At 41.1% G+C, this 13,195-nt stretch overlaps 1 protein-coding gene across 1 annotated transcript; it reads right to left on the reverse strand.

Annotated features, from left to right (window-relative positions):
• Nucleotides 1–11,917: 11,917 nt before the first annotated feature.
• On the reverse strand, nt 11,918–12,856 carry LOC101830476 (olfactory receptor 4F3/4F16/4F29-like). Its single transcript, XM_005064526.1, has one exon. It carries the CDS (start codon nt 12,854–12,856, stop codon nt 11,918–11,920), a length of 939 nt encoding a protein of 312 aa, XP_005064583.1.
• Between the last annotated feature and the right edge of the window lie 339 nt (nt 12,857–13,195).

Raw genomic sequence — 13,195 nt, forward strand, 5'->3', positions numbered from 1 at the left:
GACTATAAAGGAGCCTAGTAATTGACATTTTCCGTATGGTGAGTTATGATAACGTCTCGTCACTTGTGCCTGTGGATATGGGATTCAGAGACATAAAAGCACAACACCTAAAAACTCATAAGTCAGCTGGCCTGAAGGGAAAAAGAGAGAACCCACTCCCAAAAGCCATCCTCTGACTGACACATGGGCTGTGGCACACACCATACAAACACAACGTATACACACACACACATGCACGCACGCATGCACACATGCATGCACACACACACACACACACACACATGCTATAATGGCAAATATTTTTTTTGGTTTTACAAGACAGGGTTTCTCTGTATTGTTTTGGAGGCTGTCAGTCCAGCCTGGCCTCAAACTCACAGAGATCCACCTGCCTCTGCCTCCTGAGTGCTGGGATTAAAGGCGTGTGCCACAAGCGCCCGGCTTAATGGCAAATATTTTTATCACAAAAATAGAGCAGGACCACCATATCATCCACAATACCATCCCTGGTTATATCCCTGAAGACACTTTAGTCAGATTACAACCAGAATACTTGTACAGCCACGATTTTATGGCCCTACTCACAATAACTGAGCTATGAGAGCAATCTAGCTGCTCACCAACAGGTGAATGTATAAAGAAAATACTACATATGTGTGTATATTAGCATATACGGTACATGTATATGCTAATGTTAGTAATGTATCATTCCATCATTTAAAAAAAATAATATAATTCTGTCATTTGCAGCAAAGTGTATGTAGCTGGAAGACATCATATTAGGTAAATAAACTAGACACAAGAAAGAAGTTCCACATTCATCATATATATAAAGCAAAAACAATATAATGTTGACTTGAATGTAGAATGCTGACTGCTAGATACGGCATGGGTGAGGAGCCTGATATTTTAGAGAAAAATCAAACATTTTGTAACTAAATGTGACACAAATATCCAACACTGTTTTTGTGAGACAGGATCTCATATACCCTTGAGCTCACTATGTAGTTGAGAATGACCCTGAACTCCTGATCCTCCTGCCTCAACTTCCCAGGTACTGGGACTACCGGTGTGTATAACCAATCCCAGCAATACCATACATCATGACAAACAAGAGGTTCAACTCCTATGAGAAGTGCATGTTCTCCCTGATGAAAGTACAGTAACTCGAGGCTGACACCAGAAAGAACTGTCCTCTGAAAGAAACTATCAACACAGGGATATTGCTTTGAGATTCTAGCAGCTTCTTAGTTAATATTGAAAATAAAAAGAACTCCTGACACAGAAATATCAGAAGCTAAAACTTATCTGTTTTACCAAAATGTTCTAGTCATGCCCTAAGGTTTCAGGTGAGCTTGAAGAAAATGATGCTGTTGGTGTAGGTTGAGCACCTGATACATATAAAAACAGGACTACAGATCCCGCTAGAAGAGGTTCACACAGAACAAATTCATCATAAAATCACTTCAAAGCATATCCTAATGGTCTACAGTCAACATGAAATTCACTACACTTAACTGTTATTTATGGCAATAATAACTTCTTTAAATCATTTGCTGGTTGGTAAAATCTGTTTTTAGAATTGTAAGAGAAATTACTCATAAAATGAGTACCCTACATCTGACAGAGGGCTAATCTCCAAAATTTACAAAGAACTCAAGAAACAAGTCTCCAAAACACCAAAGGATCCACTTAAAAGGTGGGGTACAGGGCTAAATAGAGAATTCTCAGTAGAGGAGGCTAAAATGGCCAAGAGACACTTAAGAAAGTGCTCAACATCCTTAGCCATCAGGGAAATGCAAATCAAAACAACTCTGAGATACCATCTTACTCCTGTCAGAATGGCTAGAATCAAAAACACCGAAGACAATTTATGCTGGAGAGGATGTGGAGAGAGAGGAACACTCCTCCACTGCTGGTGGGAGTGCCGACTCATACAGCCTCTTGGGAAATCAGTATGGAGATTCCTCAGGAAAATGGGAATTAATCTACCACTAGACCCAGCAATTCCACTCTTAGGCATTTATCCAAATGAGGCAGGTTCATACAACAAGGGCATCTGCTCCACTATGTTCATAGCAGCATTGCTTGTAATAGCCAGAACCTGGAAGCAACCTAGATGCCCCTCAACTGAAGAGTGGATAGAGAAAATGTGGTACATTTACACAATGGAGTATTACTCAGCAGAAAAAAACAATGGAATCTTGAAATTCGCAGGGAAATGGATAGCACTGGAAGAAACCATCCAGAGTGAGGTAACCCAGTCGCAAAAAGACAAACATGGTATGTACTCACTCATATATGGATTTTAGACATGGATCAGGAGAGTGCCAGTCTGCACTTCCACAGATAGAGAGTCTGGGAAACAGGAAAGAACCTAAAAGATATGCATATATGCATAGTACCCAAGAGAAGAGGATGGAGACAAGATCCTCTGAATGGATGGGGAACACAGTGAGGGGTGGGGGGGAGTGGGACCTGGGAAGAAGAGAGGGGGTGAAGAGGAAGAGAGTTGGTCATGGGGGAACAGGAAGTTGAGGGGGTGGGGGTAGAATAGGGGGAAGAGGGAATCATAAGATCGAAGACAGATCAGGCACCAGAGTGACCTCGAGTGATCTAAAGGGATAACACCAATTGGCAAGCTAAGCAATAGTGGAGGGACCACCTCGAATGCCCATTCCTGATAATGAACTTGATGTCTATAACCATCCGGGAGCCTTCATCCTGGGACTGATGGAAGCAGAGGCAAACACACAATTAAACACTGAACTGAACCCAAGGAACCCAGTGACAGAGAGAGAGGAGTGATGAGCAAATTGGCAAAGAATGGGCTGGCAAAACCAGCAGAGACAGCTGATCTGAACAGGGGAGAGCTCTTGGACCCCAGACCGACAGTGGGGAGGCCAGCATGGGACTGATCTGGACCCCCCCAAATGTGAGTGTCAGTGAGAAGGCCTGGGCAACCTATGGGGCCCTGAGCTGTGGATCAGTGTCTTTCCCTGGTATACAAACTGTCTTCGTGTGCCTATAGCACAAAGAGAGATGCTCTCTCAGCCTGGACTCTTAGGGGAGTGCCTGGACCCTACCAAGAGTAAAATGACAGACTCTAGATATCCCCTATGTGGAAGGATTTGGCAATAGGGTGGGAGGGAGGGGGGAAGGGGAGGCGGGAGGAGGGGAGGGAGAGGGAACTGGGATTGACATGTAAAACAAGCTATTTAAAATTAAAATAAAAAATGATAAAAAAAAACCAAGTGTTCATACATGTGTGGGTTAATATCAGTGTTTTCAATTGGATTCCATTGGTCTACCTGTCTATTTTTGTGCCAATACCAAGCTGTTTTCAGGACTATAGCTCTATAATAGAGCTTGAAGTCAGGGATGGTGATTCCTCCGGACACTCTGGAAACAGGGTTGTTTTGGCTATCTTGGGTCTTTTGTTTTTCCATATAAAGTTGAGAATTGTTCTTTCAAGGTCTGTGAGGAATTGTGCTGGGATTATGATGCTGATTGCATTGAATTTGTAGATTTCTTTTGGCATGCGACTGATCCAGACCCCCTGAATGTGGATGTCAGTGAGGAGGCCTAGGCAATCTATGGGGCTTTGGGTAGTAGATCAGTATATATCCCTGGCACACAAATGGACTTTGGGCACCTATCGCACAATGGGGAATGCTCTCTCAATCTGGACACTTGGGGGAGGGTGCAGACCCTCCCAGGAAAGAAATGACAGACTCTAGAGATCCCCCATGGAGTGCCTCATCCTCCCTGGGTGAACAGAGTGGGGACTAGGTGGGGGACTGGGAGGCTGGTGGGGGAGGAGCAGGCATGGAGGGGAGAGAGAGGGAGCTGGGACTGACATGTGAAGCAAGCTTCTTTCTAACTTAAATATAAAATAAAAAAGCAAAAAAAAAAAATGAGAGTTGGTTCCTATTTTTCCAAGGGCTAATAAATCCCTTAATACAATCAACACTGATCCGGAGAAGTCTTTGTTGGTGGGGCTCCATCTATATACTGAAGTGTGTTTAGAAGCATAAGAGACCCAATCATACGCGCTTGCACACAGTTAACGGAAATCTTAACAAATGTCCACTAGAGGGCAGTCACTGCCAGCAGAGTGGGAGAGACAGACTAACGTACCTGCTGAATATGTTCCGATTGTACAGTAGATGCATATTTAATTCATACCTTGATTAATGTATTTTAAACATTGCCATATGTTAAGAATAAAGACAGCTTCATGCTTAAACACTATAGAATAATGAATAAAAATTTCTTATAAAACCAAACTAAAAATAAGTCTAATTTTTTTCTTGGAATGAGACATATCTCAGTGGCATAGCATTTTCCCAGCATGTAGGAAGCCCTGGATTTGATTACCAACATCACGTGAGAAAAATTAGTTTGAAGTCTTGCTAGAGCCATGAAATGTACTTATAAAGTAGACATATTTATAATTTTATTAATCCTTACACTTAAATATATACTATTAGGAGTTTGTTCATATTTTCCTAATTCTCTTTAGGATAACATAATTTGTAACCAGAAAATTATGTTAAAAAGAAAACCCACAAGGTGCAGTGCCCTAGGCTCTAGAAAGTACAAGGTCAGGCACTCATGGTGACACACAACTTTAATCCTAGCACTTAGGAGGCAGAAGCAGGCAGACCTCTTTTTAACCCAAGAACCATGACAGCATTCAGTCACTGGACATTTTAGAAAAACGAAAATAATGTACAATACATAGTAATAATGACAGCTATTCAAGGATCTGCTCCTCAGTATTTTCAGACTCTTTAGAGCCAGTGTTCATCAAAAGAATTGACAGTCCTAAAAGTCAGAGTCCTTCAGAAGGTGTTCCACAGCTCATTTTTCCCAAAAAATAAAATGGAGAACAAGAGAGGGAGGTAATCATCTTGATATCAGATACACACACCCACACACGACACTACAGACATACCACACACAACACAGACACATACACACCACACACATTCCACACACACACCACACCACACACACACCCCATACATATACACAACACACACAACACACACAGACCACACACACACAACACATATACCCAACACAAAACATACACATTCCACACATACACACCACACATACACACCACATGCACACACACACCATACATATACATAACACACACTACGCACACACCATACACCACATACACAGAAAACACACACACACCACACCACACACACACATCACACACAAGTATGTGCACCCACATACACAATAAGAAATAAAAATAAACAATATAAGGATCACTTAGACCCATTTTTCATTTCTAGAATTCTGTGATCATTTGTTTACATAACCTTAGCCTTAATTGAATTATACAGACAAAGGCATCTAAGAATTTAATGAGTGGCAAGTTGGGAAGTAGAGAGTCATGCTTTCTAAATTCAACAGAATGCAAATACATAAAATAAAAATGTTTTGCTAAGTTCCAGGACAGCCTCCAAAACAATACAGAGAAACCCTATCTCAAAAAACCAAAAAATTATATTATTATATATATGTATCTGTAAACATAGCATATATATGTATATATGTGTGTGTGTGTATTTATGTGTAGAAAAACTAAAGTCATATGAAACCTGTCAAAAAAAAATGTTTTGCTAACGTGTCTTGGGTTGCTGAGTTTTATAGTTATGTCATTAATAAAAGAAGAGTTTTGAATTATTGCTGGTTTATATAGTGTTAATTGCATTACAATCCTAATGTCATTGAACTCCTACCATGCTTTTCTTTCTTTTCTTAATTACTGTCCCATTCGTAGTGATAAACTTTATACGAACTACTTTCCTCACCAATACCTCCCTTCCCTCCCTACTGATCCTCAGCACCAATTACAATGAGATCATTAGGATTCTTTTCTCCACCCTCTGCCTCTGTGTCCCTCTGAAAGCAAGCCAGAAGATTGTTTTTAATCTTCCTGGAAATGTTGCTGGCTTTATTCATTTATTCACATGAACCTACCCTCCTGGTTTTCCCATCATGTTTTCCATCCCATCACCTCTTTGCGTGCTAAATCAAACCTTCCATCCTCAGATCTGAGTTTTTCCTTAAACCCAGCTTCTACATATTTCATCTTTAGGTGATTAGTTCTATAAGTTAAAAACGCATCTGAAAGAGTCTTTCTGTGTCTCATATGGGTGCAAGTAAGACAATTTCTCCAACGGCTTTGGAACTAGGAATGGTTCTGCTCTGGTTTCCATTGGTGTGCTTTGCTTGCTTTGCTTTGCTTTGCTTTGCTTTGCTTTGCTTTGCTTTGCTTTGCTTTGCTTTGCTTTGCTTTGCTTTTGCAGTGCTAGAGATCAAACCAGACCTTATACACAATGGGCAAGAGCTCTATAGTTCAGGTACCTCCCTAACTATTTCCAATCTTTTGTAGCAAGCATTTCTTTAGTATAGAAGTACCAGAATGTAAAGGGCTATTATTCCTAATTTGTAACAAGCATTCTTCCTGCCAGCCTGGTCCCAGAGCCACATCAGTCGCAAATGAACACGCAGTACGCTAAATTAATTATGAAGCTGTTGGCTGTTTACTGTGGTTTCTTGTTGGCTAGCTCTAACTTATTAGCCCATACCTGCTAATCTGAGTATTTCCATGTGGGGTCTTCTCTTACTGGAAAAAGGGTTCGAACCTCTTACTCCTCTGGAGTCCTACATGGTTGGTGACTGACTGTGTCTCCATTTCCCAGAATCCTCCACCTCTCCCAGTCCCACCTATCTTGCTTCCCTGTTTGCCAACAGTGCTTCATTCATCAACCAATAAGACAAACATATACACAGAAGACCATTGCCCATCACTAATTGCTTATAGACTATAAAAAAACATTTCATATCTCTTGTTGGAAAATAGTCCAAGAAAAATGATAATATGTTTCACAGATTTTTTAATGACTCAAAGGTGAAAGAGATGACCACAGATTCAATCCCTTGACACCAAACTGGAAGACCTGAGGTTATGCCTGAATTCAGTCCCTGGACCTCAAAAGTTTTACTCTGAAATGGGGATCAGTCTACCACAAGATCCAGCAATTCCACTCTCAGGCATATAACCAAAAGATGCACATTCATACAACAAGGTTGTCTGTCCCACTATGTTCATAGCAGCGTTATTTGTGATAGCCAGATCCTGGAAGCAACCTAGATGCCCCTCAACTGAAAAGTGGATAGAGAAAATGTGATACATTTACACAATGGAGTACTACTCAGCAGAAAAAAAACAATGAATCTTGAAATTTGCAGGCAAATGGACAGTACTAGAAGAAACCATCCTGAGTGCGGTAACCCAGACACAAAAACCAAACATGGTATGTACTCACTCATATATGGACTTTAGACATGGATCAGGGGAGTGTCAGCCTACAATACCAGGGCCAGTGAGTCTGGGAAACAGGGAGGTTCCCAAAAGATATGCATTATACTCCAGAGAAGTGGAAAGAGGCAAGATCTCCTGAGAAGATTGGAAACATGGGGAGAGAGGAGTGGGAACCAGGAAAAAGAGAGGGGGAAAAAGAGGAGGGTAAAAGAAGACATGGGGAGCAGGAAGGTTGAGTCGGGGTAAGAATAGAGGAGACTAGGATGAGAGATACCATAATAGTTGGAGTCATTATAACTTTGAGGAAAGAGCTGACACCAGTGAGATTTCCATAGATCTACAAGGATAATACCAACTGGAAAACTAAGTCATAGCGGAGAGACTACATTAATAGCCCCTACCTAATGATAAGGTTGATGACTTCCTTATATGACATCCTAGAACCTTCATCCAGTGACTGATGGAAGCAGAGACAGATACTCACAGCTAAATACTGAACTGACCTGCAGGAATCCAGTGACAGAGGTGAAGGAGTGATGAGCAAAGGGATCAAGACCGTGCTGGTGAAACCCACAAACACAGCTGACTGGACAAGGGGGAGCTCTTGAACCCCAGACTGATGGCTAAGAGGCCAACAGGGAACTGATCCAAACTCCATGAATGTAGTGCCAGTGAGGAGGCCTCAGAAATCTCTGGGGCATTGGGTAGTAGATTAGTGTTCACCATGGCATACAAATGAACTTTAGGAGCCCCTTCCACATGGAAGGATGCTTTCTCAGCCTGGACAAAAGGGGAAGGGCCTAGGTTCTGCCCTGGATGAAATGACAGACTCTGGAGATCCCCACTGGAGGAGTGATGAGTAAAGGGGTCAAGACTGGGTGGGTGAAACCCACAGACACTGTAGACCTGAAGAAGGGGGAGCTCATGAGCTCTAGACTGATGGCTCAGAGGCCAGCATGGGACTTATCCAGACCCCCTAAATTTAGGTGCCAGAGAGAAGCCCTCGGCAATATATGGGGCCTTGGGTAGTATATCAGTAGTTATCCCTGGCATGCAAATGCACTTTGGGAGCCCATTCCACATGGAGGGATGCTCTCTCAGCCTGAACACATGGGGGAGGGCCTAGACCCTGACCGGGATGATATGACAGACTTCAGAGATTCCCCCATGGAGGGCTTCACCCTCCCTGGAGAGCAGAGTGGGGACTGGTTGAGGGGTCGGGGGGAGTTGGGGGACAGGGAAGGAGGGGAGTGAGAGGGAGCTGGGACTGACATGTGAAGCAAGCTTGTTTCTAATTTAAATTTTAAAAAAAGATAGAAAAAAAGTTTTCCTCTGACCACCAACATTCACCATGGCACATGGACACTTACAAACACTCACACATATAAAATTTCCTTTAAAATAATAAAAGATGACATCAAATGAGCTACTTAATTTTGCATACCTGACTATTAAATCCAATCCCAGTTCTTGCAATCATTTTTTTAAAGTAACTGACTAAGAAAAAGTATCTGAAAGAAATATCAAAAATTGTAACAGTGACACCAGCAATGATTCTTCAGGTAGAATCTGTTTTCATTTAGTAACATACATATATGAGACCCACAATATATGACATCTAATCTCAGTTTTTCATTCATTTTGCTAATTCAGACTATTTAACCTCTTTGTGCATAAAGTCTAAATCCTGCATGAAGGAGGGGCTAAAATGTCTGATACTCCCTTTTGACTTAGGCCAGCGGTTCTCAACCTGTGGGTCATAAACCTATATCTCCAAAAACTTTCATTAGAATTCTTAACAGTATTGAAATTACAGTTATAAAGTAGCAACAAAAGTAATTTTATGGTTGGGGGTCACCACTACAAGAGGAACTGTATTAAAGGATCACAGCATTAGGAAGGTTGAGAACCACTGACCTAGACAGTTTTTTCATGCCTCCCTCTTCCAAGCACTGGAATTATAGGCATGAACCATCATGTGTGGCTATTCAATGATGCATTTTAATGTGTTATAAGAAAATACCTAAGTAATAAGCTTAATATGCTAGAAGAAATTATCCAAGTGATTCATTTATTAAAATTATAAAATTAAGAATTTAGTTGATAAAAATATATTGAATACATATTATATTCTACTTTTCATGCCCAGAAATTTGGAAATTTGTTTATAAAATTCAGTCCAATAGTAAGAAGGAACATGGGAGTTGGGCATGGTGTCACATGCCTTTAATCCCAGCACTCAGGGAGACAGAGGCTAGTTGACCTCTATGAGTTTGAGGCCAACCTATGTAGGAGGAAAACAATGCCGCCATTAACCATGTGACTTACTAGAGGCGCATACAGATGAGGTAATAAAAAAGCAGTTTACCACATCGCTAACCACACCCACTTTAGGCATGACTAAAGACGTATACGGACGGACGTAAAGACCTATACGTACGTAGGCGGTGAACTACGTCACTAGCCAGGCCCACTTTTGGGCATGGCTAGGGGGCGTTATGGGGGAAGGCATAAAAGATTGAACAACGGGAGTCTTGGTCTCTTTTTCCGGCTCTCGGCTTCCAGTTTGGCGGTGGAAAACTACTGGGCTCATCTGGGTTACTTGTTTGGTATCTTGTGAGTAATTTCTACAATAAATACTTAGTTTTACTTTCAGTAAGTGTGCCGTTTATCATTACAGCATCATTTGGTACATCAAACCTAGTCTACAAAATGAGTTCCAGGCCAAGCCAGGACTGTTACACAGAGAAGCCCTGTCTCAAAAAAACAAAAGAAGGATGAGGATCATGGGTCTTTTAAACACTTGGGTATGCTATTGCAAGACACCATGTAGTTTTGACACAGGACTCAGAAGATTAGAGCTGGCTCTAGCCTGACAGTCTCCTCCCTGTGCTTCCACAGTACCAGAAGGTGCTAGGCAAGCTGCCAGAGAAGAGAAGCAAACAGTAGTTCTAACCAGCTGTGATGCCAGTTGACCACAACAATGGCCAGCATGTCAAGATATCCCTAAAAGTGCAATAATGACTCTCATATTGTGGCAGTAACCAACAACTGTCTAGTTGCACTTAAAGCCTGCTCAACAGGAGGGAAATCATGTCAGGTACTGTAAATCTAGCCAACTAAGCAAAGCCAGTGAGATCATGGATCTTAGAGAAGAACCTACTACTGTCACTTTACTAGACTAGCATAATTGCTAGCTTCACTCTAAAATGTGTCCTTATACCCACAGTTACATGTATCTCTTACTTCATCAGAAAGGCTTCTCTTTGCAGTAGATGGAGACCGTGTTTTAAAAGCCACAACTGGTCGTAATGTGGAGAGCATCTACAACACAGCTAGTGAACCTGTTGCTCAGGGAATATCATAGAAGAGAGGGTAGGAAGATTTCAAGAACCAGAAGACCAGGAGGTCTGCTGTGAGATTGTGAGAAATTACAGGGAAATTACAACCATGGAGTTGGGGACAAGCACATGAGGGTAATGAGCTCCTTACCATATCTCTGCTGTTCTAATCCTCTGACTCTGCTGGAACACAGTTTTTAAAGGAGATTAAGTGGTCTTAAGACCTTATCTATGCTTGCCATAAGCACTGGTTGGTATACATAAAAAGCTACAATTTAGTGATCCAATTTCAGAATGATACTGTGGTAAACATAAAAAGTAATTTTAAGGACTGGGTGTGATGGTGTGCACCTTTAAGCCCGTAATTCAGGAGGCAGAAGCAGGTGGATCTCTATGAGTTTGAGGACAGCATGGTGTACATGGTGAGCTCCAGAACAGTCATCTGTAATGTAAAAAGCCATCTCAAAAATATAAATAGTAATTTTAAAATCATTACTGTTTACTTTTCCTTATACAAGGGCAGTATACACTGAAGGATGAGACAGGCGTTATTGCTTTAATGTCTGCTATGCTCATTTTTTCTCATCTATCACAGCTGATTCCACAATGTCTCACCCAATTTTTTTAAAAAATAAGAAAAATGGATCGTCAATTGTATATATAATTATGAATATATGTACGTACCCAGCAATAATAAACAAAGAAAAGGAGGCTATCAGATAGAGGGGTTGAGACGAGTTGGAGGAAAAGTACCTGGGAGGGAGTAGAGGTAGGAATAGGAGGGAGAAAGGGATGCAATTCTACTTCTGTTAAAAACATTTTTTTCAAAACGTGTAACAATTGCAAATTTTCTCATAGTTGCAGAACAGTTTCTTCATATTGTGTATCATAAAACCAAACAAAAATTAAAAAAGAAGATGCAAGAAGGAAAATGCTTCCTCAGAGTACAGAATGGATATATGTAATAGGTCAGTCCAGATCCCTCTATATTAAGGAAAGGGTAGAAAAATATAGGAAGAGTTCCATATTAATACATTTTATAACAACATATTACATTACAGGAATACATCTTCCTTGGTTGTAGGTAGAAAATACACCAAGAAAATCTTGTGTGTTGGTAATTTCACTAGTCAGTAAAGCATGTATAGGGCTATGTGTCTTTAGAGTCTTATATGTAATTTAGAAAACGTTAGAGACACTTGTCTTTGCTGATACCACATTCTTAAAACAGATTCTGGGAACTTGGCATTTGACTGAATGTCCTCCTCATTGCTGCCTTCATCTCTTTGTTTCTAAAAGTATAGATTACAGGGTTCAGAAACGGGGTAATTATTACATCAAAAATGGCAAGGAATTTGTCTACAGGTACTGTAAGAAAAGGCCATGAGTACACAAAGATACATGGGCCAAAAAACAATACCACCACTGTGATGTGAGCTGACAATGTAGAGAGAGCCTTGGACGAGCCTCCAGAAGAATGCTGCCAAACAGTGACCAGCATTAAGGCATAGGAGATCATCAGCGTGATAAAAGTTCCTAGAGAGATGAGGCCACTGTTGACAGTGACCATGAGATCCAGCTTGTACGTGACTGTGCAGGCAAGCTTAATAAAGCGAGGAAGATCACAGTAAAAGCTGTCTACTTCCCTGTGGCCACAAAACTGAAGGTTTGCAACAAATGCAATCTGGATCAGTGAATGCATTATTCCAATGGTCCAAGTCACTACTAAGAGTAAAATGCATGTCCTTGGGTTCATGATAGTGAGGTAATGGAGGGGCTTACAGATAGCGATGTAGCGGTCATAGGCCATGACTATGAGCAGCACCATCTCTGTTCCTCCACTGACATGAATGAAGAACATCTGAGTGATGCAGCCTTGAAGGGAAATGACTTTTCTCTCCTTTAAAAGATCAGAAACCATCTTGGGAACTGTAATGGAGGAAACCCACATGTCGATAAAAGAGAGGTTGGCGAGCAGGAAGTACATGGGAGAGTGTAAATGGGGGTCAGAAATCACGGTGACTACTACTAAGAAATTTCCTAAAATGCCTGCCACATAGAACATAGAGAAAACCAAAAAGAGGACAACACATATCTCCTGAGAACTGGCAAATCCCATCAGCACAATTTCAGACACCAGTGAATGATTTTCTCCCCACATGGTCTCGACTATTTTGGCTCCAGAGTTTCCTGAAAGAACAGTAGAATAAGAAAATAGAATTACTACATATAACATTCAGGGTACCATCAGAGTAACAGAACCTCTAGGAAATAAATGCTGAGGGATCTATTACAGGAATTTGACCTCACATTATCATAGGAGCTTATTTAGCAATCTTTGCCTTCATAATCCCTAGCACTGTACCTTAAAGTCTATAAGACAGGATCCAAAAACACATCAGAAAACTCATCCACCACGATCAAGAAGGCTTCATTCCAGGGATGTAGGGATGGTTCAACATATGAAAATCCATCAATGTAATCCACCATATAAACAAAC

This window comes from Mesocricetus auratus, unplaced genomic scaffold (assembly GCF_017639785.1).
Source record: "Mesocricetus auratus isolate SY011 unplaced genomic scaffold, BCM_Maur_2.0 Super-Scaffold_100004, whole genome shotgun sequence".
Lineage (NCBI taxonomy): Eukaryota > Metazoa > Chordata > Mammalia > Rodentia > Cricetidae > Mesocricetus > Mesocricetus auratus.

Coding starts and splice junctions, on each gene's coding strand:
- LOC101830476 (XM_005064526.1), bottom strand. CDS start 12,856: ATGTGGGGAGAAAATCATTCACTGGTGTCTGAAATTGTGCTGATGGGA.